Source organism: Macaca nemestrina, chromosome 1, assembly GCF_043159975.1.
Source record: "Macaca nemestrina isolate mMacNem1 chromosome 1, mMacNem.hap1, whole genome shotgun sequence".
Lineage (NCBI taxonomy): Eukaryota > Metazoa > Chordata > Mammalia > Primates > Cercopithecidae > Macaca > Macaca nemestrina.
In genome coordinates this window covers 178,923,494-178,949,897 of record NC_092125.1, presented here as the reverse complement: position 1 = coordinate 178,949,897, position 26,404 = coordinate 178,923,494, and the positions used below count along the sequence as shown (strand labels likewise).

At 49.8% G+C, this 26,404-nt stretch overlaps 1 protein-coding gene and 1 long non-coding RNA gene across 3 annotated transcripts in view; one reads left to right on the top strand and one right to left on the bottom strand.

The window, feature by feature from the left end:
- Positions 1 to 26,404, top strand: part of LOC105495109 (maestro heat like repeat family member 7) — a 70,994-nt gene that overhangs the window by 26,878 nt on the left and 17,712 nt on the right. Inside the window, exons 4-15 of one of the 2 annotated variants that reach the window (XM_011764320.3) lie at positions 570 to 643; positions 4,301 to 4,384; positions 5,900 to 5,979; positions 6,170 to 6,299; positions 8,463 to 8,558; positions 9,076 to 9,180; positions 9,391 to 9,526; positions 12,955 to 13,067; positions 13,473 to 13,649; positions 14,116 to 14,270; positions 17,494 to 17,632; positions 21,089 to 21,279. In XM_011764320.3, coding sequence (XP_011762622.2) covers positions 570 to 643; positions 4,301 to 4,384; positions 5,900 to 5,979; positions 6,170 to 6,299; positions 8,463 to 8,558; positions 9,076 to 9,180; positions 9,391 to 9,526; positions 12,955 to 13,067; positions 13,473 to 13,649; positions 14,116 to 14,270; positions 17,494 to 17,632; positions 21,089 to 21,279 — 1,480 coding nt within the window. The remainder of the gene's footprint in view (positions 1 to 569; positions 644 to 4,300; positions 4,385 to 5,899; positions 5,980 to 6,169; positions 6,300 to 8,462; positions 8,559 to 9,075; positions 9,181 to 9,390; positions 9,527 to 12,954; positions 13,068 to 13,472; positions 13,650 to 14,115; positions 14,271 to 17,493; positions 17,633 to 21,088; positions 21,280 to 26,404) is intronic. The other variant, XM_011764321.3, reaches the window with a different exon arrangement.
- On the bottom strand, positions 9,391 to 15,337 carry LOC139362186 (uncharacterized). Its single transcript, XR_011620568.1, has 2 exons — positions 15,232 to 15,337; positions 9,391 to 9,616 (listed from the first exon to the last, which is right to left on the bottom strand). It is a non-coding gene; the product is annotated as an uncharacterized lncRNA (long non-coding RNA).

The window sequence follows — 26,404 nt, the reverse complement described above, 5'->3', positions numbered from 1 at the left end:
GAGGGCAGGGCACAACCGACCAGGCAGGGCATTGAAGGCCTCGGCAAGGATGCTGGTTAGGGAGGGGGTGACATGAGCTGATGTACACTTAAAAGCTCAGTGTAGGCCAGGCGTGGTGGCTCACACCTGTAATCCCAGCACTTTGGGAGGCCGAGACGAGTGGATCACTGGAGGTCAGGAGTTCGAGACTAGCCTGGCCAACATGGTGAAACCCTGTCTCTACTAAAAATACAAAAAATAGCTGGGTGTGGTAGTGGGTGCCTGTAATCCCAGCTACTTGGGAGGCTGAGGCAGGAGAATCACTTGAACCCAGAAGGTGGAGGTTGCAGTGAGCCAAGATAGTGAGCGCCATTGCACTCTAGCCTGGGCAGCAAGAGCGAGACTCCGTCTCAAAAAAAAAAAAAAAGAAAAAGAAAGAAAAAAAAAAAAAAAAAGCTCAGTGTGGCTACTGGGGTGCTGGGGTGGGGTAGGGATTGGAGGGGCCTAGAGGGGGAGGAGAGAGATAGCATGACAGCATCCTAGGTACATCACAGCTTTATCTATCTTCTCATTGAAATTGTGCCCTGTAGGAGCCTTTGATGAAGTGACCTCATGCCTGGTGAAGGTGCCAGAGAAGACAGAAGGTGGCAAAAACATGGCTCTGGTATGCCTCCTGCCCAACCCCTAGCTGACTGTCCTGGGGTACTTCCGTGCTGCCTACCCCCTCTCCCCTTCCCCCACCCAGCCCAGCAGCCTCAGCATTCCCCATGCCTCTGCCCGGCTCTCCTTTTCTCCACAACGTTCATTGCTGTCTGATGTGCCATATGCTTTGTTTATTCATCTTTTCTTGTTCATCTGCCCCACAAGGACATATCCTCCATTACTCGGGCATTTTTGTCTGTTATTCACAGCTATAACTTCAGCATCTAGAACAGTGCCTGGCACATAATAGATGCTCAATAAAATATTTTTAAACAATTGAATGAATTGTGGGAGGGGCTCTGAAAGGGGTAGAAAGTCTAGAAGTGGCCTTTTTTCAGGACAGTCAGGCCCAACCCAGGTCTGGGCCATGCAGCAGGCCTAGGAGGCCCAAGAAGACCAGTCCAGCAGGTGAGGCACACTTGCATTTGCAGGACTTGGCAAGGGCCAGTGGGGAAGACTAGACAAGCTGGTGGACGTGAGTGTGACACAGGGAGTGTGGACAAGGGTGCTTGGTGGACAGAATGTGAAGGAGGTGGGGTATCCATCCAGGCCCAGACATGCAGGAGGCAGGCCCTGCCTCCAGGCTGCTTCAGGGCCAAGCTTCAGTCCTTGGGGCAGTGCAGGGTGGGGATGAGGAGAGGTGACTGGACTAAGAGGAAGCCCTGCATTTGGGGAGCATTTATCCTCATCCCATGGTGTCCTTCTAGTTGTCCACTGTGTTCCTGCCACGCTGGCCTTTTTCTGTTTCTCACACACGCCAAACTCATTCCTGCCCCAGGGCCTTTGCACGTGTTTCTGCCAGGAAAGTTCTATAAAATGAGCACAACAAAGCTGAAGTGAGGCCCATGCCAGGTGATATGTACAGCAGCTACCATGGCGCCTGCAAAAAGAAGACTTTTTATTGCTGTCACAGGGGCCAAGGGAAAACGTCCCCTTCATCCTCTGAAGGTTTGCTGAAAAAAAAATCAACTAACAAAGGCAGATTAATTGGAGAAAATGTACATGCATTTATTAATGAGTACACGGAGAGAAGCACAGAGTGATTACCTGCCCCCAGTGAGGGCCCAGAAGCTTATATACCATTTTGAGGTTACAGAAAAATGGGGGCTTGGATCCTGGCAAAACAGGTTATAGGAGGCAGGAGAAGAGAATTTTTTTTTTTTTTTTTTTTTTTTTTTTTTTGAGGCAGGGTCTCACTCTGTCACTCGGGCTGGAGTGTAGTGATGCGATCTTGGCTTGCTGCAGCCTCAACTTCCCAGGCTTAAGCGATCCTCCCATGTCAGCCTCCTGAGTAGCTGGGATTATAGGCATGAGCCACTGTGCCTGGCCCTGGACTATTTTTTTTTTTTTTTTTTGATGTTTTGCCTAGAGGTGAGGTCTTATTATGTTGCTCAGGCTGGTCTTGAACTCCTGAGCTCAAGCCATCCTCCTACCTCAGCCTTCCAAAGTGCTGTAATTATAGCTGTGAGCCACCACACCCAGCAAGAGAAGAGGAATTCTGTTGAGGAGCAATAAGGGATTAGTAGCAAGAATTAATGGATCAGGAACAGAGATTATTTTGTGAAAGGGTCTGTTCAGATGTGGTTACATTCTTGGTCTTACAGGGAAGGGAAGGAACAACAGTTGATCTCCTTGGTAGATCTGGATCTTAGGCAGATCAAGGAACTTCAACTTCATCTCATACTTTGGGAGACATCAGAGAGACCTGGAAGCTTATTCAATTCAGCATGTCCAAACACCATATTGTGGGGTATGGGTTTCTGAGCCTCAATATTGTCATTCAACACATTTCATTGAGCCTCTACTATGTGCCAGGCACTGTTTTAGGCACTAGGGATACAACAGTGATGTGATCTGACATTCTAGTTTGGGGAGACAGACAGGACTTCCCCCTAGTTCTCTGCATAGCTAGTTCTTTCTTGTCATTTAGGACTCAGCCCAGGTGTTAACTCCTCTGAGTGGTCTTCTCTGACCATTTGGATTAAATTAGCCATCGCTCTATCATCACTCTTACCGTTTAAGTTACCTATTGCTGTTTAACAAACCACCCCAGAATTTAGTGGTTTAAAAGTTCACTCTGGGATAGGGATGGTGGCTCACACCAGTAATCCCAGTACTTTGGGAGGCTGAGGTGGGAGGATCACTTGAGGCTGGAAGTTTGAGACCAACCTGGGCAACATCGTGAGACCCAGTGTCTACGATTTTTTTTTTTTTTTTTTTTTAAGTTGGAGTTTTCGCTCTTGTTGCCCAGGCTGGAGTGCAATGGTATGATCTCGGCTCACTGCAACTTCTGCCTCCCGGGTTCAAGCAATTCTCCTGTCTCAGCCTCCCAAGTAGCTGGGATTACAGGCACATGCCCCCATGCCTGGCTAATTTTTGTATTTTTAGTAGAGACAGGGTTTCATCATATTGGTCGGGCTGGTCTTGAACTCCTGACCTCAGGTGATCTGCCCACTTCAGCCTCCCAAATTGCTGTGATTACAGACGTGAGCCACTATGCCCAGCTACAAAAATTTACAAAGTAAAAAAAAAAAAAAAAAAAAAAAAAAAAAAAAAAAAAATTAGCTGGGCATGGTGGCCCAGTAGTCCTACGTAGTCCATGTAGTCCTAGCTACTCAGAAGGCTAAGACCAAAAAATTGCTTGAGCTCAGGAATTTGAAATTGTAGTGAGCTGTGACTGCATCACTGCATCTCAGCCTGGGTGCTGGGGGCATTAGAATTGGAGAGGCCCGATTTCTCATGATTCTGAAGTTTGACTGGGCTTAGCTAGGTGGTTCTTCTGCTCCACAGTGTAGACTGATATTACTCAGTGGGACTGGAATATTCAAGATGACCCCCTCATTTTCCAGGGCCTCTCTTCACATGGTCTGTAATCATTCTGTCTTCTAGCTTGGGCTTCCTTGCAGCACAGTGGCTGGGTTCCAGAGGGAAAAAGTGGAAGCTTCCAGTTTCCTTAAGGACTAGTCCAGGAACTGGCCCAGCGTCACTTCCACATTACTCTACTGGTCAAAGCAAGTTATAAAATGAGCCAAGATTCAAGAGGAATCTGTGTTTTGGATAGGAGGAGCAGAAAAGAACTTGCAGCCATTTTCAATGTGCTACACTCCGCATCAAATTAACCTGTCTTTTCTTCTTTACTATATGAAGTTAGTTTTCTTATTTCATGGTCTTTGTTTATTTTCCTTCTTCTCCCTTAAGATGATGAGAATGGAGAGATTAGTTGGATATTAGTTAATGTGTTCTCTCGCTCAGGTAGCAGAATGCCTCAATCTGACTTGTATGTACTGGAAGACCCATATGAAGCGTTACTAATGGTGCAATTTCAGGTTGAGGGATTGGGGGCCTTTCTGTCCCCTCCTTAGTTGACTGGAGAAGGGGCAGTACTTTGCAGTCCCTCATATCTGGTCCTCTTCCAAATGCTGGCATTCAGGATTAACTCCTCCAATCCCTCAATATTCTCCAATCTTTACCCCACTCCAAGTTCCCCTTGTGGGAACCTCTCATTTCTCTTGCGCCAATTCTGGCTTGCCTGCAGGTGTCGGGTGGTTAACAGTGCTGTATGGGCAACCCCTGAGGACTGGGCTCTCACTCCGAGGTTTTGCCCTCTGCTGTCCCCTAGGTTGAGAATGTCACCACCCTTCAGAAGAGCCAGGATCTGTTGGAGGCAGAAAGAGAAAAGAAGACCATGATAAAGAAGATGATGGTGGGGGAGCCACGGGCGGGTCTGCGGCATTGGGGTGGGAGGCGGCAGAATTCCTGAGTCCACCCACTGATGAGACTGCAGGGGTGGGAGGCTGAGGTGGGAAGAGGACAGGATGAGGAGGCAGGACACCGGGAATTGAGTCTCAGCTCCACTTCGAACTGCCTCCCACCTACACGGAGGGAGCTCAGGCAAGTTCTGAGCCTCACTCTTCTCATCTCACAGATGGGTGTGATAATACCTGTGCCATTGGCTTGTTGGGAGGACACAACCCAATGCTTAGTCTACAGTAAAGCCTTGCACACCCAGAAGCAGTTCTTATTACTTAATACATTCTTTTCCCAGCCATTCCTTCTGGTAGGCAACTTTAGACAGTTTCCTCATCATTTTGATAAATACAGCCACTCCACCAGAATGGATTGGGCAGGAATAACCACTGAAGCTGTGTACTTCACAGAGACAACCAAAAAAGTCCTTGCTTTTTTAAAAAGTCCTTGCTTTCATTAATTGAGCATCTGCTGTGTGTAGGTGCTAGATCAAAATGAGAAGCAATTAGAAGGACATCCTTTATTTTGAGACAGGGTCATGCTCTGTCGCCCAGGCTGGAGTGCAGTGGCGCCATCATGGCTTACTGCAGCATCAACCTCCTGGGCTTACGGGATCCTCCCGCCTTAGCCTCTGGAGATTTGGGACCACAGGTGTGTGCCACCATATCCAACTAATTTTTTATCTTAAAGAAATGGACATTTGGCCAAGTGTGGTGGCTCACGTCTGTCATCCCAGCACTTTGGGAGGCCGAGGCAGGCAGATCCCTTGAGGTCAGGAGTTCGAGACCAGTCTGACCAAAATGGTGAAACCCCATCTCTACTAAAAATACAAAAAAAGCTTAGCTGGGGATGGTGGCATATGTCTGTGGTCCCAGCTACTCAGAAGGCTGAGGCGGGAGAATTGCTTGAGCTAGGGAGGCAGAGGTTGCAGTGAGCCGAGACTGTGCCACTGCACTCCAACCTGGGCAACAAAGCAAGACTTCGTCTCAAAAAAAAAAAAAAAAAAAAAAGAGAGAGTTCGAGATGAACCTGGCCAACATCATAAGACCCCATCTCTAAAAAGAAAAAGCAAAAAAAATTTAAAGGAATGCAACTGGGCGGTTTTCAAGGGCCACACATGGTGGTTTTTGCTTTGGGCCAGTTCCATGGTTTGAATATGCCTCCTGGAGGCCAGGCATGGTGGCTCATGTCTTTAATTCCAGCATTTTGGGAGGCCAAGGCAGGAGGATGGCTTGAGCTCAGGAGTTTGAGACCAGCCTGAGCAACACAGCAAGACTCTGTCTCTAAAAAAAATAAAAATACTTAGCCAAGTGTGGTGGCATGAGCTTATAGTCCCAGTTACTTGGGCAGCTGAGGCGGGAGGAGCACTTGAGGGGCTGCTGTGACCTGCTCCTTGTGAGGGGGGCAGCCTTGGCCCTGGCGGCCTGCAGTAGCCCTGTCCTCATCAGCCCTTCTGTGGCCCCCTGTCCAGAGGCAGATCCAGGAGGAGCCACTGGATTCTCTCTCAAGCTCCGTCCGCAAGCAGGCCATGGAGATCCTGACCCAGCTGAGGTGTCCATGGCCCTCTCCCTGTCCCCACAACCCCTCTCCTCTCTTCCTCCACTTCTGCCTCCCTCCGTCTCTCCACTGTACCCTCCGCCAACCCGCCTCCACCTTGCCCAGTCCCTGCTTCTCAGCTCAGCTCCCGTCTTTAGCCGTAGGGCCCCTTTCTCACTCCCTTTGTTTTCTGCCTCTTCTCCAGCCACGCCCAGCCCACCCTGGGCGTGCGGGAGAGGTCGGAGCTGATGAACATGTGTGTGCAGAGTGTGTTCTCCCTGCCCTCCGTGCAGGCCATGCAGGAGAAGGATGAGGCCAAGGCTGAGACCATCCAGGTGAGACAGGCCTTCCCAGCAGGGCCTCAGGGCTGGCCCAAGTTCTGGGAGGAGATCTGGAGCTGCATCCTCCAGCTCATTGGTCTGTGGCCTTGGGCAATTCAACTCACTTCTGTTGGTCTGAGTAGGTACTTGATAAATGGTGAATGGATGAATCATTCAAATAAAGACACCCGGCTGGGCGCGGTGGCTCACGCCTGTAATCCCAGCACTTTGGGAGGCTGAAGTGGGTGGATCACGAGGTCAGGAGATGCAGACCATCCTGGCTAACACGGTGAATCCCTGTCTCTATTAAAAAAAAAAAATTAGCCGGGCATGGTGGCGGGCGCCTGTAGGCCCAGCTACTCAGGAGGCTGAGGCAGGAGAATGGCTGGAACCCAGGAGGCAGAGCCTGCAGTGAGCAGAGATGGTGCCACTGCACTCCAGCCTGGATGACAGAGTGAGACTCCATCTCAAAACAAAACAAAACAAAACAACACCCATCCTGTCCACTTCTGGGCCCTGCCCTATGGGAGGGATGTGGGCAGATGATGGCATGGCCAAGGGAAGCGGCCAGGATTGGGAGGGGCAGGGCTGAGGCCTAGGCTATAACGAAGACAGACTGGGGGAACTGGGGCTGAGGCCTGGAGAAACAGAACCTCTGGAGGCTCACGCGAGCATCTTCAAACCTCTCCAGGCGTTCCTGGGAGGAGGAGTGGAGGTGACCCTCAGGGTAGGATGAGGGGTAGAGAGGGTCAGTGGGGAAGGTTAAGGCAAAGGGTTTCAGCCCAGCTTGCAGCACATTCATTCATCACTTCATTTAGCAAATAGTAACTCAGTACCTACTCCATGCTGAACTCAGCACAGGAACCTTACAGCCGAGGTGAGCGTGGGGGAGATGGATGGTATCAAATAAATAAATACGAATAAATGCAAAATTACACCAATCATAAATCCTGCAAGCCGGAAGAACTTGGTGCTATAAAGAGCCTGTAATGGTGGGGTGGGCGGTGGGGGAGGGGAAGGCCTAGATAGGGGTCAGGGGTTGTGATTGTGAAGCTGTGAAGTTAATAAAGAACTAATTAGCTGCAGAGGGTGGCAGAAGGAAGAGCATTTCAGGCAGAGAATGACAAAGTGGCAGTGTGACTGGAACCCAGAGGGTTAGGCGAGAGTTCTGGGAAGTGAGGCTGGAGAACCAGGGTCCCGGAGGTGGTGCCCTTGTAGAGAAGACTGGGGTGGAGCGGGTGAATGAAAAAAGCAGGCAGCCCTTTTGTAGTACCAGATTTAGCCAGCAGAGGACAGTGCTGCATAGTAATCTGCAGAGATGGGCGAGAAGGAGGAGGTAGGTAGGTGGTGAGCCAGGCTTTCTTGGTGGTTATGGTATATCCCCAAGGACCACTGGCTTCACGGTGTGTGCAGACTCAGGAAGTTGGACAATAACAACCTAGGAGGCACACTTAGGGAGCTGGCAGGAGGAGGGGAGGCAAAAAAGAGAGGGTCTTCTCAGAGTAACTCAAACCCACTGCCCAGCCTTGTGTACATGTAATGCCGGTACCCATAAGACAATTCCAGGATGGTGGTGTGGTTAAGGAATGAGAAACCTGGTCAGGGGAGAGATGGCTTCCTTAAGGGGCAACTTGGAAAATCTATTTGGGTCTAGGAGAAGCAATTCCAAAAAGAATCAGAGCATTTCCCTAGAGATGATGAAAGTAAGATTGGCTCTTTCATTGATCCAGCTCTTGCAGTTCCAGAGCATTTTCCCATCCATCCTCTCATTTGCTCCTCATGACTTGAAACTTCTTGTTCTGTGATCTTGGACAAGTGTCCCTGTCCCTTCATTTGTAAAATGAGAGAAACAATTTGTGGACAAGGTGATATGGTTGTGCAAATCACCAGGTCCACGGTCCACGGTAGATTCTCAGTGTATGCTGGATCTCCGCTTCCTCCGTCTTTAAGGAGAAAGTGCAGAGATAATAATTAGCAATTGTTGATAAGGAAACTGTAATCCATGAGGGGAAGTAATTTGCCCAACATTACACATCAAGTTAGTCTCAGAGGTGGGACCAGAAAGCAGCTCTCCTGGGTCCAAATTCCCCCTCCTCCCCTGACCCACACCAGGGGATGCCTGGGGCTGATGTCTACTCCAGAGGTGCCCTAGTGGCTTGGTCCTCCTCCTGTCCACAGACTCTTTACCATCAGACCCTGGAGGCCCTGCAGACACTGCTCAAAGCCCTCTTTATCGAGGACCCCACTCCTGCTGGGCTGAAGAGCATCTTGCAGGTGCGGCGGAGATGGGAGAGGCAAGGAAGGGAGGGGAGGAAGGGTGGAGGGAAGAGAGAAATTGGCTCAGGAGCAGTGGAGGCCAGACCCAGGAGTGATTTGGCTTTAGGATGTCATCTTGTGTGAGTGTTCTGCCTCTCTGTCTGTCTCACAGGCCCTCTCCCAGACTCCTGCCTCTCCCCACTCTCTCCCCATCCTCCCACTCTCTAAATGGCTGCCCATGGTTATAGCTGCTACCATATCTGTGCTGTTTCCATGCTTGTCCCTGCATCTCTCTTCTGTCTTCATGACTCTTCATCTTTCATCTCTCTCCTCATTGACTTCCTTCTTCCCTATAGTCTGTCGGTCCTATTCTGAACTCCATCTCTCCCTAAACCCCAAGAAGAGGAGGAGGGCTGTGGTGACCTTTATGCCCTCTCTGGAAGCTTCCTGCTGATGGGTGAAGGCTGGCCTGTCCACCCAGCAGCAGGGGCTGGCATCTAACCTGTAGTTCTGAGTCTGTCTTTTGATCCCACAGGCCCTGGGGCCTTGGATGAACTCTGGGAAGGCCCATGAGCGAGCACGGGCTGTGAACAGCCATGTCTCTGTGTTGAACTACATGCTTCTGACTCTGCCTTTCTTTGTGAGTGGCCCCTGGGAGGGGTAGAGACTCTTAGGGAGAATCTTCCCACTTCTGAAGGAGCCTGTGCCTCTGTTCAGGGATTCCCAGGTGGCTCTTGCCATCTTCAGAGGGCTCTGTTTTCTGGGCCAGACTATCCACCTGTGTTCACCATTTAATGTATAGCATTGTTGAACCTATAACACTCAATCCCTAAGATTGCAATACAAACAGATGCCCTTGGGGTTCCCGGCGCTGGGGCTTCTGCTGGGGAGACTCATCCTTCGCATTGGGGATCCTGATGAGGAGATTGGCCGGGAGGCTCTGGACGGCATCATCATCCTCTACACTATCCTGGAGCTCCAAAAACGTAAGCCTTATTGCTTCTGAAGGAAGTCTTCTGAGTTGTTGCTCAGTCTGGATTCAATAAAGAATCAGCTGGAGCCTTGGCATGAAGACCCTGGTGGGAGATGGGGGAAACCAGCACAGGGTCAGATGGGGACTTTGGAAACTGGTGTGAAGCCCAAGACCCCATAGAACAAGGGGACAAAGACTACAAACAAAACTATTTTGATTTAAGCAGTCTTGCTTTTTCTCACCCTTCCAAGCTTAGTTTGTGACTATCATTTTCATTTTCCCTTAATACTAGGTATACCTAAGGATAGTTCCCCTAACACCTTGTTTTCCTGTCTGTTTTCCCCACTAGAGACTATAATCCTATGAGGGAAGGGCAGGGCTGTATCTTGGTTAGCCCTGTATTCCCCAGAGCCATCTCTGGGCTTGGCACATGGTGGGTGCTCAGTGAATATCTATTGAATGAATGAACAAAGAACAGCTTCTATCTTAGAATCCAGAGCAGCTAAAGCTTGTAGTTGAGAGAACTTTCCTTGATTCAGCTTCAGGGAGCAGTTAGTGATGTGGTATGGGCTGATACAGGTATCCAGAGGCACTGTACCTAGAGGTGCACAGTATCAGCTGTCACTTGCCTCCTTCCTTTCTCCATCACCCTAGCTCTGCCCTAAACCAGGGGACCTTGGTATGTGGTTTAAACTCTCCTGGCTCTGGGGGTAGAGTGACCTGTGCGTAAGAGCTGGTTCTGTCCCTGCTTAGTGGTGTGACCTCAGGCAAGCGCTTTGTATAGGCCTAGATTTCCTCATCTGTGAAAAGGGTGCACTCAGATATAGTTCATAATTCATGCTTTTTTTTTTTTTTTTTTTTTTTTTTTTTGACAGAGTCTGGCTCTGTTACCTAGGCTGGAGTGCAGTGGCACAATCTTGGCTCACTGCAATCTCTGCCTCCTGGGCTCAAATGATTCTCCTGCCTCAGCCTCCCTAGTAGCTGGGATTACAGGCACACATCACCACACCCAGCTAATTTTTGTAATTTTAGTAGAAACAGGATTTCACCATGCCAGGCCAGTCTTGAACTCCTGACCTCAAGTGACCTGTCTTCCTTGGCCTCCCGAAGTGCTGGAATTATAGGTGGGAGCCACCGCACCTAGCCTAAATTCATGCTTTTTGAAAGATTAAGTGAGATCTTTTGTAAGAGCGTATGTAAAGGTACTAGCTCAGTGCCACACATTATAGGCACTTGTCATATAGTTCACCTTTTCCTGTCCCTTCAGGCTTTTGGGCTTTATCTGGTATCCTCACTCTTCTTGATCTCTAGCATTTGGGACAAAGATTTGGTTGCTGGGAGATTTACCCTGTTGACCAGGAGCCACTCACATCTCTGGAGGGTGGGTGAAGGTGGTATAAACCATGTTAATAACTGGCTTTAGGGGAAGGAATAGGAGCCTCTGTGAGTCTATTCTGGCTCGGGAGGCTGCCTTTTTTTTTTTTTTTTTTTTTGAGACAGAGTCTTGTTCTGTTGCCCAGGCTAGAGTGCGGTGGCATGATCTCACTGCAGCCTCAATCTTTCAGGCTCAAGCAATCTTCCCACCTCAGCCTCCTGAGTAACTGGGACTACAGGAGCCCGCTATCGTGCTTGGCTACATTTTTTTTGTATTTTTGGTAGAGATAGGGTTTCGCCATGTTGCCCAGGCTGGTCTTGAACTTCCGGGCTCAAGTGATCCACTTGCCTCAACCTCCCAAAGCGCTGGGATTACAAGTATGCAACACTGCACCCTGCAGTGCGGTGGCTCACTTTGTGTATTTCCAGCACTTTGGGAGGCCGAGGCGAGTGGATCAGCTGAGGTCAGGAGTTCAAGACCAGCCTGGTCAACAAGGTGATACCCTGTCCCTACTAAAAATACAAAAATAAACCAGGTGTGATGGCGCACACCTGTAGTCCCCACTACTTTGGAGGCTGAGGCAGGAGAATCGCTTGAACCCGGGAGGCAGAGGTTGCAGTGAGCCAAGATCACACCACTGCACTCCAGCCTGGGTGACAGAGCGAGACTGTGTCTCAAAACAAACAAACAAAAAACAAAACAAAACAAAAAAACAAAAAAGCAACAACAAAAAACCAAAACCAAAAACAAGCAAACAAACAAAAAACCCCCGAAGTGCTGGGACTATAGGCGTGAGCCACTGCACACGGCCACTCTCAGGATTTAATCTCAATGAGTGAAGTGGTCTGTCCAGGCCCCCTGACTGTAGGAAGCAGCACGGCTGGGATTTGAACCTGAGTCTGCCTGACTCCAGGTCTTAAGCTCGACTCCAGGTCTTTGGCTCCTCTCCTTTACAAACAGCACACACACTTGGTCCATGTGATCACTCTGCCTCAGTGGCCCTTTCTTGTGCCCAAGTCCTGTATTTCTTGAGGGGATCGCAAGCTGGGCTGCAATAAGGGCTCAGAAAGTGCACCTGAAATGTGTTCTCTTCAACTGAAAATATGAAGCTGCTATGTGCCGGGTACTATCATAGGATATGGGGACACAGGAGTGGGGAAAAGAGATTAAATAATCCTTCTTTGGTGAGAGTACCTTCTTGTTGTCGGGAGATAGACAGTGAACAAAATAAACAAGTAAAACATATAGCAAGTCAGATGATGATAAAAACTAAAGAAAAGTAGATAAGGATTGGTACTACCAGGGGTAGGGGATTGCAATTTAAAAGAGGTATTGCCGCACGTCCACCAGAATGGCATAAATGAAACAGACAGACAATGACATGTGCTGCCAAGAGGTGGGGCAATGGGAACTCTCGTGCGCTGCTGGTGGGGTACGGTTGATTTCCCATCATAGAAAACTGTTTGGCAATATCTCCTGTAGCTGAATCTATGCTTAGACTACGACCCAACAATCCACTCCTAGGTATCCAACTAACAACTGTGTAGATATACTCACCAAAAGACACACTAGAATGTTCTTAGCAGCACGACGCTTAGTAGCTGGCAATAACCCAAATGTCCATCAATAATAGAACTGATAACTAATCATAGTCTTTCATACTGTGGGAAATTATACAGCACTGAGAATGAATGAAAGAACTAACGCTGGTGCAACTATGTGGATGAATCTTATCCGTATAACGTTGAGTGGAAGGAGACAGACATCAAGAATAACACGTGTCCATTTATATCAAGTTCAAAAGCAAAGACATCTCTCTAGGGGTTGAGAAATTAGAATAGTATTTAGCCAGGGTCAGGGAGAGGGCTAATGATCGAAAGGAGTGCACAAGAGGGGCTTCTGGGGTGCTGATCAGGTTCTGCTTCTTGACCTGGGGGTGGCTACAATGGTGTGTTCACTATGTGAAAATGTATCAAGCTGGTTCCTTATGATGTAGGGACTTCCTACATGTATGTTTAACAAAACTAGGGAGATCTGGCCTCACTGAAAAGGTTCTCTTCTTGCAGGAGCCAGAGATAAGGAAGAGACCAACAAGAAGGAGCTATATGAGAGCAACAAGCATTTCCTGGGGCCCTACAACCCTGTGAGCCCGTGCCAGAACATCCTGCGGGTGATCGCGGTGACTGCCTGGTGCCCATCCAGCAGCAGAGGGTGGGGGCTGAGGAGGGGCAGCACCACCTGGCCCCAAAGCCTTCTTCCCTTCCAGCTTTCCAGGCTTTGTAGGACGCCTTCCCAGCCACCCACATCTGTCCTGAGTGCCCTCCTCCTCCGGTCTGTGCCACAATGCATGGACTTCCTTCTCCCTTACGCATGTCACCCTGTGCTGGGTGCAGGACGTGTTGCTCCTACATTTGTAGCTCCTTCCCTAAAGGTTCAACACTTATCTGTTAACTGAATATTCCTGGCCCTCCCTGCTGACCTCTGCATGTGGGTGTCAGGCAGTGTTTGTGCCTCTGTGCATAAAGCTCGAAGCTCAAAACTTGGTCTACCCATCAGTGTCATGAACTCAGCACTTTTGTTTCAGGAATTTGGAGACTTCCTGGGACCCCAGCAGATAAAGGACCTGTTGCTGGCAGCCCTGGAAGGGTTGAAAGGCAGCTCAGAGGCTCCAGGGAAGGACTCCAGGGAGATGATGCAGCTGGCCTCGGAGGTCATGCTCAGCTCGGTGCTAGAGTGGTACCGCCACAGGGCACTGGAGGTGGTAAGGCCTCCTGGGGGCAGGGACTGAGCTGTCACTGGGGCTTGGGAGCCCCCTGCCATGGCCTGCTCATCACTGGCCTACCTGACAGTGGGCAGGGTGGGGAATACCTGAGCCCCCTAAGCTATGGGGCAGGGAAGGGGTGCTGGTGGCTCAGTTCTAGGTGCTCCCACCTTGAAGATTTTCTCTTACCAGCCCTGAAGGAGCTCAACTGACTTGGTGGTGGGTGGAGGTGGGTTTGGCGGTGGAAGAGGGTGTAGGGAAGCATAGTAAAGAGAAACTAGCTCACTCCCAGGGAGGGCCAGGCGCTCTGCTTGCCTCTTCCTCTCTCTCTCCTTTGGGCCTTCTCCCCTGTCTTCTAGTCTGTCACCCCCTTCCCTCTCCTCCCACCTTCCTGCTGCCCCCGTGCCTCCCTTGGCTTCTCCATTGGGCTGTCCCCCTGCTCATGGCTGCCCCGGCTGTGCCCCAGATCCCAGAAATCATGCAGGGCATCTACATGCAGCTGAGCCACATCCAGGAGCCTCGGGCCCGCCAGGTGGCCCTGCTGCCCGTCTCCCTCCTGGCCAGCTCCTTCATGACCGAGGTGGTGGTGGCCCTGCTCATGTGCCCCCTCCCACTGAACAGGTACCAAGTGAATGGGTTCCCAGCCACTGCATCTTACAGGGTTCAAGCAGCCCCCACCCCAGGTTGGGGACCCCCTTCTGCCCAGATAAGCCCCTCGCCCTCCCAGACGGCCCCACTTCTGTGATCTGGGGTGTTTATGACAACCATTAAGTACTTCCTGAGCACTGCTGCTGTCAGTGCCAAGCATTACAATAGTCTCTCATTCTCACAACATCCCATTCTGCAGATGAGGAAACTGAGGCTTAGGGAAGTTTCTTGCCCTAGGTACTTACTGAGCAAGCAGTAGAACAGAGGACCTAAACTCAGGTCTAACTAACTACCAGCCCAGAACTCTTTAACAATGCCATTGAAAGGAGGTCTGAGTGCCTGTCCTGGCTCTGCGTCCAGTTGCCATTTGGGTCTTGGGTAGCCCACTTGTCCTGTCTTTCCTCCATATGCAAAAGAAGGAAATGATCCCTGCAATCCCAGGTGGGTGGTCATGACAGAGTAATGCAGTCAGCCGTGTTGAGAGCCTGCTTGGGCCTGGGCCAGTGCGGAAGGGTGCTCCATGCTCACTGTCTTCAGGGAGCTCATGATCTGATGGGCAGAGGGGACTGTGGTCAGATGGTGAGCTCGTAGGCAGCAGAGGTCAATCTGGCTGACCTCAGCCTCCCAGCCCAGGAAATGCTCCCATGTCTTCTTTGAATGAGTAAAACAAGGCAGTGAGTGATCCACACCTTCGGGTGGTTGTTTGAGAGCCAAAGAACTGTGCAGAGCTTTACAAATGGGGTGTGCTTCAATAAGGACAGTTGATGTCATTCATAGAAACCAAGAAGGTCAGTCGGGAAGGTTAGGGCCCAGCTGGCACATCCCAGTCTCCCACTTGGAAGAATTAAACCCTTTCTGGCTGTACTCCCCACCAGGGTTTTTTTTTCTTGGGTCCACTAAGCAGTCAGACTCACAAGACTACTGGGGGCCTCACCTGACATCCGTCACTCAGGATACAGGACAGGGCAGGGTCAGGAGCTCCTCTTTGTGGGGGTCCTTGCAGCAGCCCCCACAGCAGGCCAGACAGAGGCATCCAGGGCACAACATTTAAGGAGATAGGCTCAGGTGCCAAGTCTGCACTGTGTGAGCCGGAGAATGAGGGCTTCCTTAAAGGTGGCACCCTGGATGCCTCACTTTCCTTACCCTAGTCTTGGCCCTGAGTCTAGGAGCTGGTCTCTTGGGCCTCCCAGGTGAAAGCTCAGGTGTGATGAAAAGAGACCCATAGGGTGGATATGGGAGCTGCCCTGGCTTAAATGGCACAGGCCTCACAGGGACCACTATCTTTTACAATATCTTGGCTTTGCTTCCAGGGTCCCCACAGGGACAAACCCAGTTACAAGGGTAACTGCATCCTGGGAAGCTCAATGCTATAGTGTCCCCATCAGTTTTTATAGTTAATTTATAGTTCCTCCCAGTCCAGATGTAATTTACCAGTGGAGTCATTATTACCATAAGTAACGTTGCCTAGCAACATAGTTGATATACTATATCAGGTTTCCAGGGGAACAGAGCTAGAAAGTGAATGGAGGGTTGAAACACTCTCATAGAAGGGGAAAGGTTTTTGTTAACCCTTTAGCACACTGGCCTCCAGTGTTTTCAACACCCCATGATAGGAGTTTGGTTGGGTACAGATGCTTTTCCTTGCCTGGTGTACTGCCTTTTAAGGGATGGGAGCAGAGGCTCCCTGATATTATATGACAAATTCAGGATCCTAGCCCCAGGCTGCTCAGCTGCCTCCATTCTTGCTCCTTGGTTAGAGGAATGAGCACAGGCTTTGAAGACATCCGACCTGGCCACATCTTGACTCTGCAGCTGTGTAATCTTGGACTGGTAATTTCACCTCTCTGAGCCTCAATTCCTCATTTGTAAAACGGGAATAACAACACTCACATTAGGGTTATTGTGAGAATTCAGTGATCTGGAGTGTCTTGAATTCTTGTTCATATCTGTATTCCGCAAGATTTGCCTAGGGCCTGGTGTACAGTAAATGCTTAGCTAATATCTGCCGAAGTAATACATTGCATGTGAAACATTTGGCATGATACCTGGGAAATAGGGTTTCTTTGTTTTTTGTTTTTTTTTTTTTTGAGACGGAGTCTTGCTCAGTCGCCCAGGCTGGAGTGCAGTGGCACGATCTCGGCTCACTGCAAGCTCCGCCTCCCGGGTTCACGGCATTCTCCTGCCTCAGCCTCCCAAGTAGCTGGGACTATAGGCGTCCGCCGCCACACTCGGCTAATTTTTTGTATTTTTAGTAGAGACGGGGTTTCACCGTGTTAGTCAGGATGGTCTCGATCTCCTGACCTCGTGATCCGCCCGCCTCGGCCTCCCAAAGTGCTGGGATTACAGGCGTGAGCCACTGCGCCCGGCCTTTTTTTTTTTTTTTTTTTTTAAGACGGAGTTTCGGCCGGGTGCGGTGGCTCAAGCCTGTAATCCCAGCACTTTGGGAGGCCGAGACGGGTGGATCACGAGGTCAGGAGATCGAGACTATCCTGGCTAACACGGTGAAACCCTGTCTCTACTAAAAAATACAAAAAACTAGCCGGGCGAGGTGGCGGGCGCCTGTAGTCCCAGCTACTCGGGAGGCTGAGGCAGGAGAATGGCGTGAACCCGGGAGGCGGAGCTTGCAGTGAGCTGAGATCCGGCCACTGCACTCCAGCCTGGGCGACAGAGCGAGACTCCGTCTCAAAAAAAAAAAAAAAAAAAAAAAAAAAAAAAAAAAAAAAAGACGGAGTTTCGCTCTTGTCTCCCAGGCTGGAGTGCACTGGCGCGATCTCGGTTCACTGCAACCTCTGTCTCCTGAGTTCAAGCTATTCTCCTGCCTCAGCTTCCCGAGTAGCTGTGATTATAGGCATGCACCACCATGCTCAGCTAACTTTTTTTGTATTATTAGTAGAGACGGGGTTTCACCATGTTGGCCAGGCTGGTCTCGAACTCCTGACCTCAGGTGATCCACCCACTTTGGCCTCCCAAAGTTCTGGGATTACAGGCATGAGCCACCGTGCCCGGCCAGGAAATAAGGTTTCTCATCCTTCTAGATCCTGACTTTTTGGGAGTGTGTTCTGGACTATTCCTTGCAAGTGTGCCCATGGATGCCATTTCATTGGCATCTTACCTTCCCCTTCCTGAAACCATTTGGAGGCTGGGTGAGCCCCACTGCCTTGGCCACCACTAATTGCCCCCATCCCTGACCTCTCAGCAATGGAGCAGAGATGTGGAGGCAGCTGATACTGCGCAAGCCCAGCTGTGATGTCCGAGACCTCCTGGATCTGCTCCTGGGCAGCCTGAAGGAGAAGCCTGTCACCAAGGAGGGCCGGGCTTCCATCATGCCCCTGGCGGTGAGTGCCCAGTCGGCCAGTCCCTATCACTGCCTGTCCTGCCCTTCCTCTCTCCTTCCCTCCTGCTGAGCTCAGCACACCCGGCCTCCAGTACCGCACTCTGCCAGTAACTAGTTGTGTGGTCTTGGGCAGGTCTCTGGCTCTGGCTCTTGTTTGTGGTTCACTGGGGACAATAACAGTAGTGTTATCTATGGTGACAGCAGCAGCCTGAGATAGGGAAAGAAGAGTGACTTGGAGTCACAGACAGTCTAAATCCTCGTTCTGGCTGGGCATGGTGGCTCATGCCTGTAATCCCAGCACTTTGGGAGATGGAGGCAGAGGATCACTTGAGGCCAGGAGTTTGAGGCCAGCCTGGGCACTATAGCAAGATCCCTTCTTTATTTTTATTATTATTTTTAAATCCTACATTACCATTTTGTGGCCTAGGTAAGTCACTTCAACCTCTGTGAGGCGCAGTTTCTACATATGTGAATAGAAATAATATATTTCTCATTTGGTGGCTGTGAAGATTATGAGATAACACATTCATTCATTTAGGTGACACACAATGTTTAAGCACTTCTTGCTGCCACACGCCAAGCTTGATGCTGGGAACACAGAGGGAAAGGCAACTCTGACTCAGGAAGCCAGCTGGGCTGAAGAGATGGATTTCCCTCTGCCTCTATCACCACCCTGGTCCATGCCAGTTGGGTAATACCCCTGCTCACCTTCCTGATTCTGCTCCTGCCCCTCCAATCTGTACTGCAGCCAAAAAGTCTTTGAGAAATGCACATCTCCTTTTCTCAGCCCCCTTGATGGCTTTTCATTGTCCCCAAGAGTGACACAGTGCTCCTACCTGTGGCGAAGGCCCTGCATCCCTGGCTGGCTTCCCCACCCTCCATGGTCCTCTTGTTTGCTTTGCTCCAGCCCCTGGGTCTTTGTCAGAACTTCATCCAGCCATGCTATCTGGTCACAGGGCCTTTCACATGCTGTTTCCTCTACCTAGAATGCTCTCCACCAAGCTAGCTTCTGCTCATCCTTCGTCTCTTAACTCCAGCATCACTTCCTCAGGGAAGCCCTCCCCGATCTCCCTGACCTGGTCAAATCTGTACATATTGTATTTTGCTTCACATACTTTGTATGAAAAGAGTTTACACCAGTTGTCATTTGACAACACTGCAGGGGATCCTTTGGTTAATCTGTGAGATGCATGAAGACAGTGCTGTCCCGCTGTGCTCACCACGATATCCCCAGCATCTTGCATACACCTGGCGCATAGTAAGCACTCAGAAATGTTTTTGTTGGGCTGATTTATTTATTCAACAAATGTTTAGTGAATACCTCCTATACTATGTGCCAAGCACACTTGTAGGTTCTGGGGATTCAGCAGCGAGACATTCTGGTGAAGGGAAGCAAATAAAGATACAGTAGATGAAGGAGAGGGTAGTATTATCCCATTACAGAGGAGGATGCTCCTGCTTACAGACATTCCATGTCACCCCCAGGTCACCTAGCTAGCAGTGGTGGTGCTAGGACTCAAACCCAGCAGATCTTCTGCTTCCAAATCCTGTGCTTCACTCCCATATCTCTCTGCCTTTGTCCTCCAGCACTGAGTTCTGTGCATCAGGCACCAGCACTCCTTCCCTTGTAATTTGGGCATTCATCCTCTTCTACAATTGGTGTATGTTAGTGTATTCTTTAGTCACTCATTTGTGCTTCTTGTCCAGCAAGCATAGTTTAAGCGTGGATACAGCCTGAACTCATTCTTATCTTACGGCCCTGATAAATCATTTGAGCAAGATAGAGCCAAAAGCAGAGCCCTACGACACATCACTAGAGACTTTTCCCTTACACCACAGACTGTGTTCTTTGGATGTAATCATTAGCTTTGGGCTGCTGAAAAAGTACAAGGGCTTTGAGTTCAAGAGACTTGTCTTAGCTCTGCCACTGCCTCACTATATAACCATGGTCAATCACTTCCCCTCTCTAGCCTTGGTGCTTACATCTGTAAAACGGGCTGTGATAACTCCTGCTTTGTCTATCTTACCTGTTGAGAAAGGGGAGATAGTGTGTGCGGAAGAACTTCTTAAGCTGTAAAGCGCAAATTAACTGCCATTTATTGTTCTCATCCAGCCCATGTTAGGTCACTTTTCTCCAAGGGAACGTGTCAGGGGTTCTTCCACTTTGCAGTTAAATGCTTTCCTCTTGGCCCAGATGCATGGAGTCTTTTTTTTTTTTTTTTTTTTTGAGACTGAGTCTTGCTCTATCACCCATGTTGTTGGAGTGCAGTGGCACGATCTTGGCTCACTGCAACCCTTCCACCTCCCAAGTTCAAGTGATTCTCGTGCCTCAGTCGAGACTACAGGCGAGTAGCTGGGACTACAGGCACCGGCCACCACACCTGGCTAATTTTTGTATTTTTAGTAGAGATGGGGTTTTCCCATGTTGGCCAGGCTGGTCTCAAACTCCTAACCTCAAGTGATCTGCCCACCTTGGCCTCCCAAAGTGCTGAGATTACAGGCATGAGCCACTGTGCCTGGCCTGCATGGAGTCCTAATGGCACAGCTCAAACCATTGATGTATAAAGCATGCTTTCCTTCGCCCTCTCATTCAGGCTCTAACACTCCTGTGGGACTGGATGGATGATGATCAGTGACACCACTTTTCAGAGATCTGAGGCCCACAGGTGCCAGGGAGTGGCAGAGCCAGAATGAGTCATGAGTCTTGTGATACCAGCCCATCATCCGCTCCCCACCCCCTAGTATTGCCCTTCTGCCAGTTAGAGAGGACTTGGTGGGCCAAGTATGAGGGTGGGCCCAGGCCAGGTCCAGAGCTGGACTGGCAGGTGGAGAAGTTGCCCCAGGTCACCCGTCCTTGGGGGTAGAGCTGGCACTTGAGCCAGGCTCTTGCTCAAGGCCTGGTGTTGTTTTTCTTGGCTGCTGGTCTCATGGGGATGGGAGTGAGGACAGCCTAGTTTAATGGCCTGGGGTGAAGAGGCCAGCCTGGTGCCCCTTACATTCTGTGTGCCTGTGTTGTGAGTGAGGAAGAGGCACAGCATGCTATAGTTGGTATCAGAAAACCTGGGTTCAAGTTCCAGCTCTGCCCCAAGGGGCTGGTGACCTTGAGCTAGCAGCCTCACCCCTCTGAGTCTGTCTCCTCACCTGCAAAATGGGATCAAGACTCTTTACCTCTCAGGAGGTAGAAGCGATTCTTCCACCATGATTCTTCCAAGGTTGCATAAACATCAAAGCCCTAGACCAAAACTAAGGGGTGAACTGTTGTCCTTGCTCTGGGACAGGGCCTACCCAGAGAGTCAGAGGTCTGGGTCTGTGGGGTGGGGAATCCTAGCTTCCCCAGGCTGGGCCAGAGGACAGCAAAGACCCAGATCCTACCTCCCAGAGAGGCAGTCCAGGCCCCAGCCAGGAGTGCTGGGAAGATGGGCCACAGAATCCCAGCTCCCTCTCCTCTGCCCCATAGGCAGCCAGCGGCCTGTGCGAGCTCCTGTCCGTCAATAGCTGCATGGGCCGTGTGAGGCGCATCTACCCGCAGCTGCTCCTGGCCCTGCTTATTCAGGTCCATTACCACATTGGCCTCAACCTGCCTGGCTACGTGGCTTTTCCCAAGGACACCAAGAAGGGCGCACAGCCCTCTGCCTTCGTACCTGTGCGGTATGCTCTGCCGTCTCTCTTGACCCTGCTGTCCCCGGCGGTGGGAAGGGCCATCCAGCTCTCCAGGCAATCAATCAATAGAAATTAGCTTTGGGACTAGAAGAGAAAACAGAAGCACACTTTTATTAGAGCCAATAATTCATTCAGCAACTGTTTTTGAGCACCTGCTCTGTGCATTACACACTGTGTTTAGTCTAGATCACAGGAAAGAATCAGCCCTCCCCAAGGAGTTCACTCTTTTTCTTCCTTCCCCTCTAGAGATATTATTTGTATTAGGTTTGTATCCAAGGCCCAAATACTTTATTTTTTAGTATTAATTGGAGTAGATAATATAGGCACATGGGTAAAATACTCAAAAGACATTAAAAGGAAGCTTCCTTCCCTGTCCTTACCCCAGTTACATTCCCAAAGACAACCAGGTTCTTCATGCCCTCCCAGAGGAGGATTATGCAGGGATAAACACATTTGCTCATATTCTGTACTTTTACACCAATGCAGCACGTCACATTTTTTGCCTTCTTTGCATACTATGTCTTGGAGACCATTGTATTGTAGAGCTGTCTCCTTATTTATTTATTTGAGATGGAGTCTCACTCTGTGGCTCAGACTGGAGTGCATTGGCGGGATCTCAGCTCACCTCCGTCTCCTGGGTTCAAGCAATTCTCCTACCTCAGCCTCCCGAGTAGCTGGGATTACCAGTGTCTGCCACCATGCCCAGCTAATTGTTTTCATTTTTAGTAGAGACAGGGTTTCACCATGTTGGCCAGACTGGTCTTGAACTCCTGACCTCAGGTGATCCACCCACCTTGGCCTCCCAAAGTGTTGGGATTATAGGCGTGAGCCACTGCACCCGGCCAAGCTCTCTCCTTATTTTTAACAGCTGCATAGTATCTCTACGTATAGGATCCCAGTGCACCGTAATTTATTTAACCAGGCTTCTCTGGATTTCACTGATTTCCAGCCTTTGGCAATTACAAGGCTGCAGTGAGTTTGCTTGTTTACATGTCTTTATGTGTACGTGCGATTGCATATGTAGGACAATTCCTGAAAGTAGAATGCGCACATCAAAGGGCTTCTGCATTACATATTAAGGTGATAGAAAAAAGCTCCTGACCATTGCATGATAAAGGATAAAATGGAGTGAGTCCTAAAACATCCAGTTTGCCAAATCGCCTCTCACAGAGGACACTGCCACCAGCAGTGCATGAGTATCTATTTCCCCACACCCTTGCCAACACAATGAGTTATAAAACATTTTTATCTTTGCCAATATTAGAGTTAAAAAATGGAATTTTGCTGTAGTTTTAGTATGTGTTTCTCTTATCATGAATGACATTGAGTTTGCTTTTTTTCTTTTCTTTTTTTTTTTGAGACAGGGTCTCACTCTGTTGCCCAGGCTGGAGTGCAATGGTGCAAACATGGCTCACTGCAGCCTTGACCTCCCAGGCTCAAGCAATCCTCCCACTTGAGCCTGACTTCACTGCTCGAAGTCAGGAGTTCAAGACCAGCCTGGCCAATATGGTGAAATCCCATCTCTACTAAAAATACAAAAATTAGCTGGTGTGGTGGTGGGCGCCTATAATCTCAGGTGCTCAGGAGGCTGAGGCAGGAGAATCGCTTGAACCTGAGAGGTAGAGGTTGCAGTGAGCCAAGATCGCACCAGTGCACTCCAGCCTGGGCATCACAGCGAGATTCCGTCACATCGTTTGTAGAGATGAGGGTCTTGCCATATTGCCCAGGCTGGTCTCAAACTCCTAGGCTCAAGTGATCCTCCAACCTTGGCCTCCCGACGTGCTAGGATTATAGGTGTAAGCCACCATGTCCAGGCCAGAAATGTTTAATTTTCATGTAGCCGTTTATCAGTTTTTACTTCTATGACTCCTATTGTGTGTTATGCACAGAAAGGTGCATTTAGAGAGGCAGAGGGCAAGCAGTTGTGTAGTGGGCTTCTGTCTGAAGGTCTTGGATTCAAATCCTGGCTTCATCACCTAGAACGTTGTATTTTGGGTAAATGAATTTTATCTCTTGGCAGTTGGTTTCCTTGCCTATGAAATGGATAAATGATTCCTGCCCCACTGGTGTGCTGTGAGGACCAGATGGGGTTGCATCCCAGCAAGACACCATTTGCCAGCAGTGCGGCCAGTTCCCATTCCCCTCCTGCTCATGCTTGTAGACGCCACCTGAGAGCATCGCCCAGAAAGCTGACGGGCTCTAGGGAAAAAAAGGAGGCTCTGGAGGGGGAGGAGGAACACATATGGGAAACAGTTCTTGACCTTGGAGTGATGAAAGGTGTGACCTGCCAATGCAGAGGCTGTGGCTCAACTGAGGACATCAAGGAGAAGCTGGAGGAGTGCCCAAGTATCACCTTACCTCAGCATCTCAGAAGCAGCCTGAGAGGCAGAAAAAGCAGAGGCAGGCATGTGCCAGGCTGAAGGGGGGCCAGAAAAGCCATGAGATGTAGTGGTCTAAATGGTGGCCCCCAAAAAACATGTCTGTCCAGAACCTATGAAGGTGACCTTATTTGGAAAAAGGGTATTTGCAGATATAATTAAGGATCTCAAGATGAGGTCCTCCTGGATTAACCATGTGGGCACTGAATCCAATGCCAAGTGGCCTTATAAGGAGAAGAGAGGCCCAGACAAAGGGGAGAAGGCTGATGAAGACAGAGAGTGAGTGATGTGGTCACAAGCCAAGGAGTGCTGGGAGCCACCAGAAGCCACAAGAGGCAAGGAAAGATTCTCCCCTGGGCTCTTCAGAGGACTGTGGCCCTGCTGACACCTTGATTTCGGATATCTGGTCTCTAGAACTGCGAAAGAATTTGTTTCTGTTGTTTTGAGCCACCCAGGTTGTGGTGATTTATACAGGAAATGAATCCTCTGGGGTATGGCACCGGAGCAAATTGTGGGTGCTCCAGACTGCAGTGATGAGGTGGAATAGCTCCACAGAACGACAGCACACAACGTGGTCACATCCTCCCTAGAGGAGAGGCAGGCTCTGGTAATGAGTGCAACAATTACCTCTGCAAACAGCTTGGGTTTGAAGGAGGAGGAGGGAGTGGCCTGAGAGCTTGTCCTGTGAAGCCCAGTTTCTGTGCCTTCCAGGAAGGTGAAACTTTCAGCAGCCCTGGGCTTTAAAGCAGCTCCAGCTGGGTGCAGTGGCCCACACCTGTAACCCTAGCACTCTGGGAGGCTAAGGTAGGAGAATTGCTTGAGGCCAGGAGTTTGAGACCAGCCTAGGCAACATGGCGAAAACCCATCACTCCAAAAAAATAGAAAATTCGCCAGGTGTGTGGTCCCAGCTACTCGGAAGAATAAAGCAGGAGGTTCGCATGAGTCCAAGAGGTCAAGGCTGCAGTAAACCATGTTCATGCCACTACACTCCAGCCTGGGTGACAGAGTGAGACCCTATCTTAAAAAAAGAAAGCAACTCCATGTCAAATCAATCATTGGCTCTGGTGTCCCAGTGCAGGGACAGAGAGTGAATATTTCAAGGTGTCCCTTGCTCCACTTTGCTGAGAACGCCTTTTAGAAGGGTGAAACTTGCAGAGTGAGTGTTTGGGGACACAAAAGCCACCCCATCACCCATAGCACAGCCCTCCTCCCAAGAGTTTCCACTCTATTTTTCCACCAAGCAGCGTGGGCGCCATCTGGGCTGTCGCAGGTATAACTTTGGGAATGGGGTGAGAAGGGAGGGAAGTGAGGCCTGGGACCACCTTGGGGTCAGGGTGGGAGGGAGGGGGAGGGGAAACCCAGGATCATTTTTGTGAAAATATGAAGCCTGATTGAGGGAGTGAGGTGAAGTGACAGAGAGGATCAACTACAAATGATGCAGTTCTGAGTTCAGAAGTTTTGGCCCAAATACATATTCGTCACACAACAAATGAGGACTGGGAGGGCTGGCCAAGCCGTGGCTACCTAGAACCTCTAAGTCAGGTCATTCCCTTCTGAGCTCCGGAGCTCAATCTGTGCCCAAGCCAGTTTGTAAGAAGGTGTCCAAAACGATGACCCTGGAGATAGGGACACACAGGGAGGGGAGGGTGGTCCGGTCACCGGAGGAACATATGCAGGAGGCTCATTCTGTTTTAGGTGAAGGTGCTAGTGCCCGAACTCGAAGAGAACAACCTTTCTTCAGACAAAAGCCTGTACATCTCAGCTTAGCCATTCAGCCAGCCACTTGCAGAGGGAAGAGAATGGTGATGGGGGAACTGGACAACGCTCGGAGCCTGCCTGTCTTTCTCCCTCCCTTTTGTTTGTAACTCTGAATGCTGAAGGCATTGCCAGTGGGAGACTATCATTGATAGCACACATTTCAAACAATAAGCACAGAGGTTGAATGATTCTAAAATTCTGGCCTCAGGAGAAACTTTTATTTTCACACCGGATCAATATTCATTACAAAAGCAAAAACCTGAAAATGAAGGGCAAATTTCTGAGGACTACCTGATTACTTAAGTCCTTTCTTTGGAATCATGAGAGCCATCAGCTCTCAGTATCATCTGAGGTATGTCCACAAAGTGCACCATAAACTCTTTCAGCAAATGTTTAGGTTTCTGGAAAACTTTGTTTAAATGTAAGCTGTGTTCTATACAGTGTCAGCTTTTATTTTAATAAAAGTGTATGTAGGCCAGGCGCGGTGGCTCACGCCTCTAATCCCAGCACTTTGGGAGGCCGAGGTGGGCAGATCACTTGAGATCAGGAGTTCAAGACCAGCCTAGCCAACATGGGGAATCCCCATCTCTACTAAAAATACAAAAATTAGCTGAGTGTGGTGGCGCAGGCCTGTAATCCCAGCTACTCAGGAGCCCCAGTCTGGTCAGTTGGCGGGTCATAAAAGCTCCCCAAGGGCTGCTGCTGGGCATCCAGTTTGAGAATCACTCCTTAAGTGTCCTGAGTTGGAGAGGGACTCGGCCCAGTTAGGAGACTGTGAGTGAGCAGAGAAGCTGCCTGCCCAGCCCATGGCTGATGTGGAGTGGAGGGTGAGAGAGAGGCTGGTCCCAGAGGTAAAAGCACAGCCTTCATAGGGAGGTGGACTTTGCTTCTGTTTCCTCTTTTGTTCTAAAAGCTAATGATTATTTGTAAAAAGTCACCCTTTGTGGATACACTGGATACCCCTACCTAACATGGTG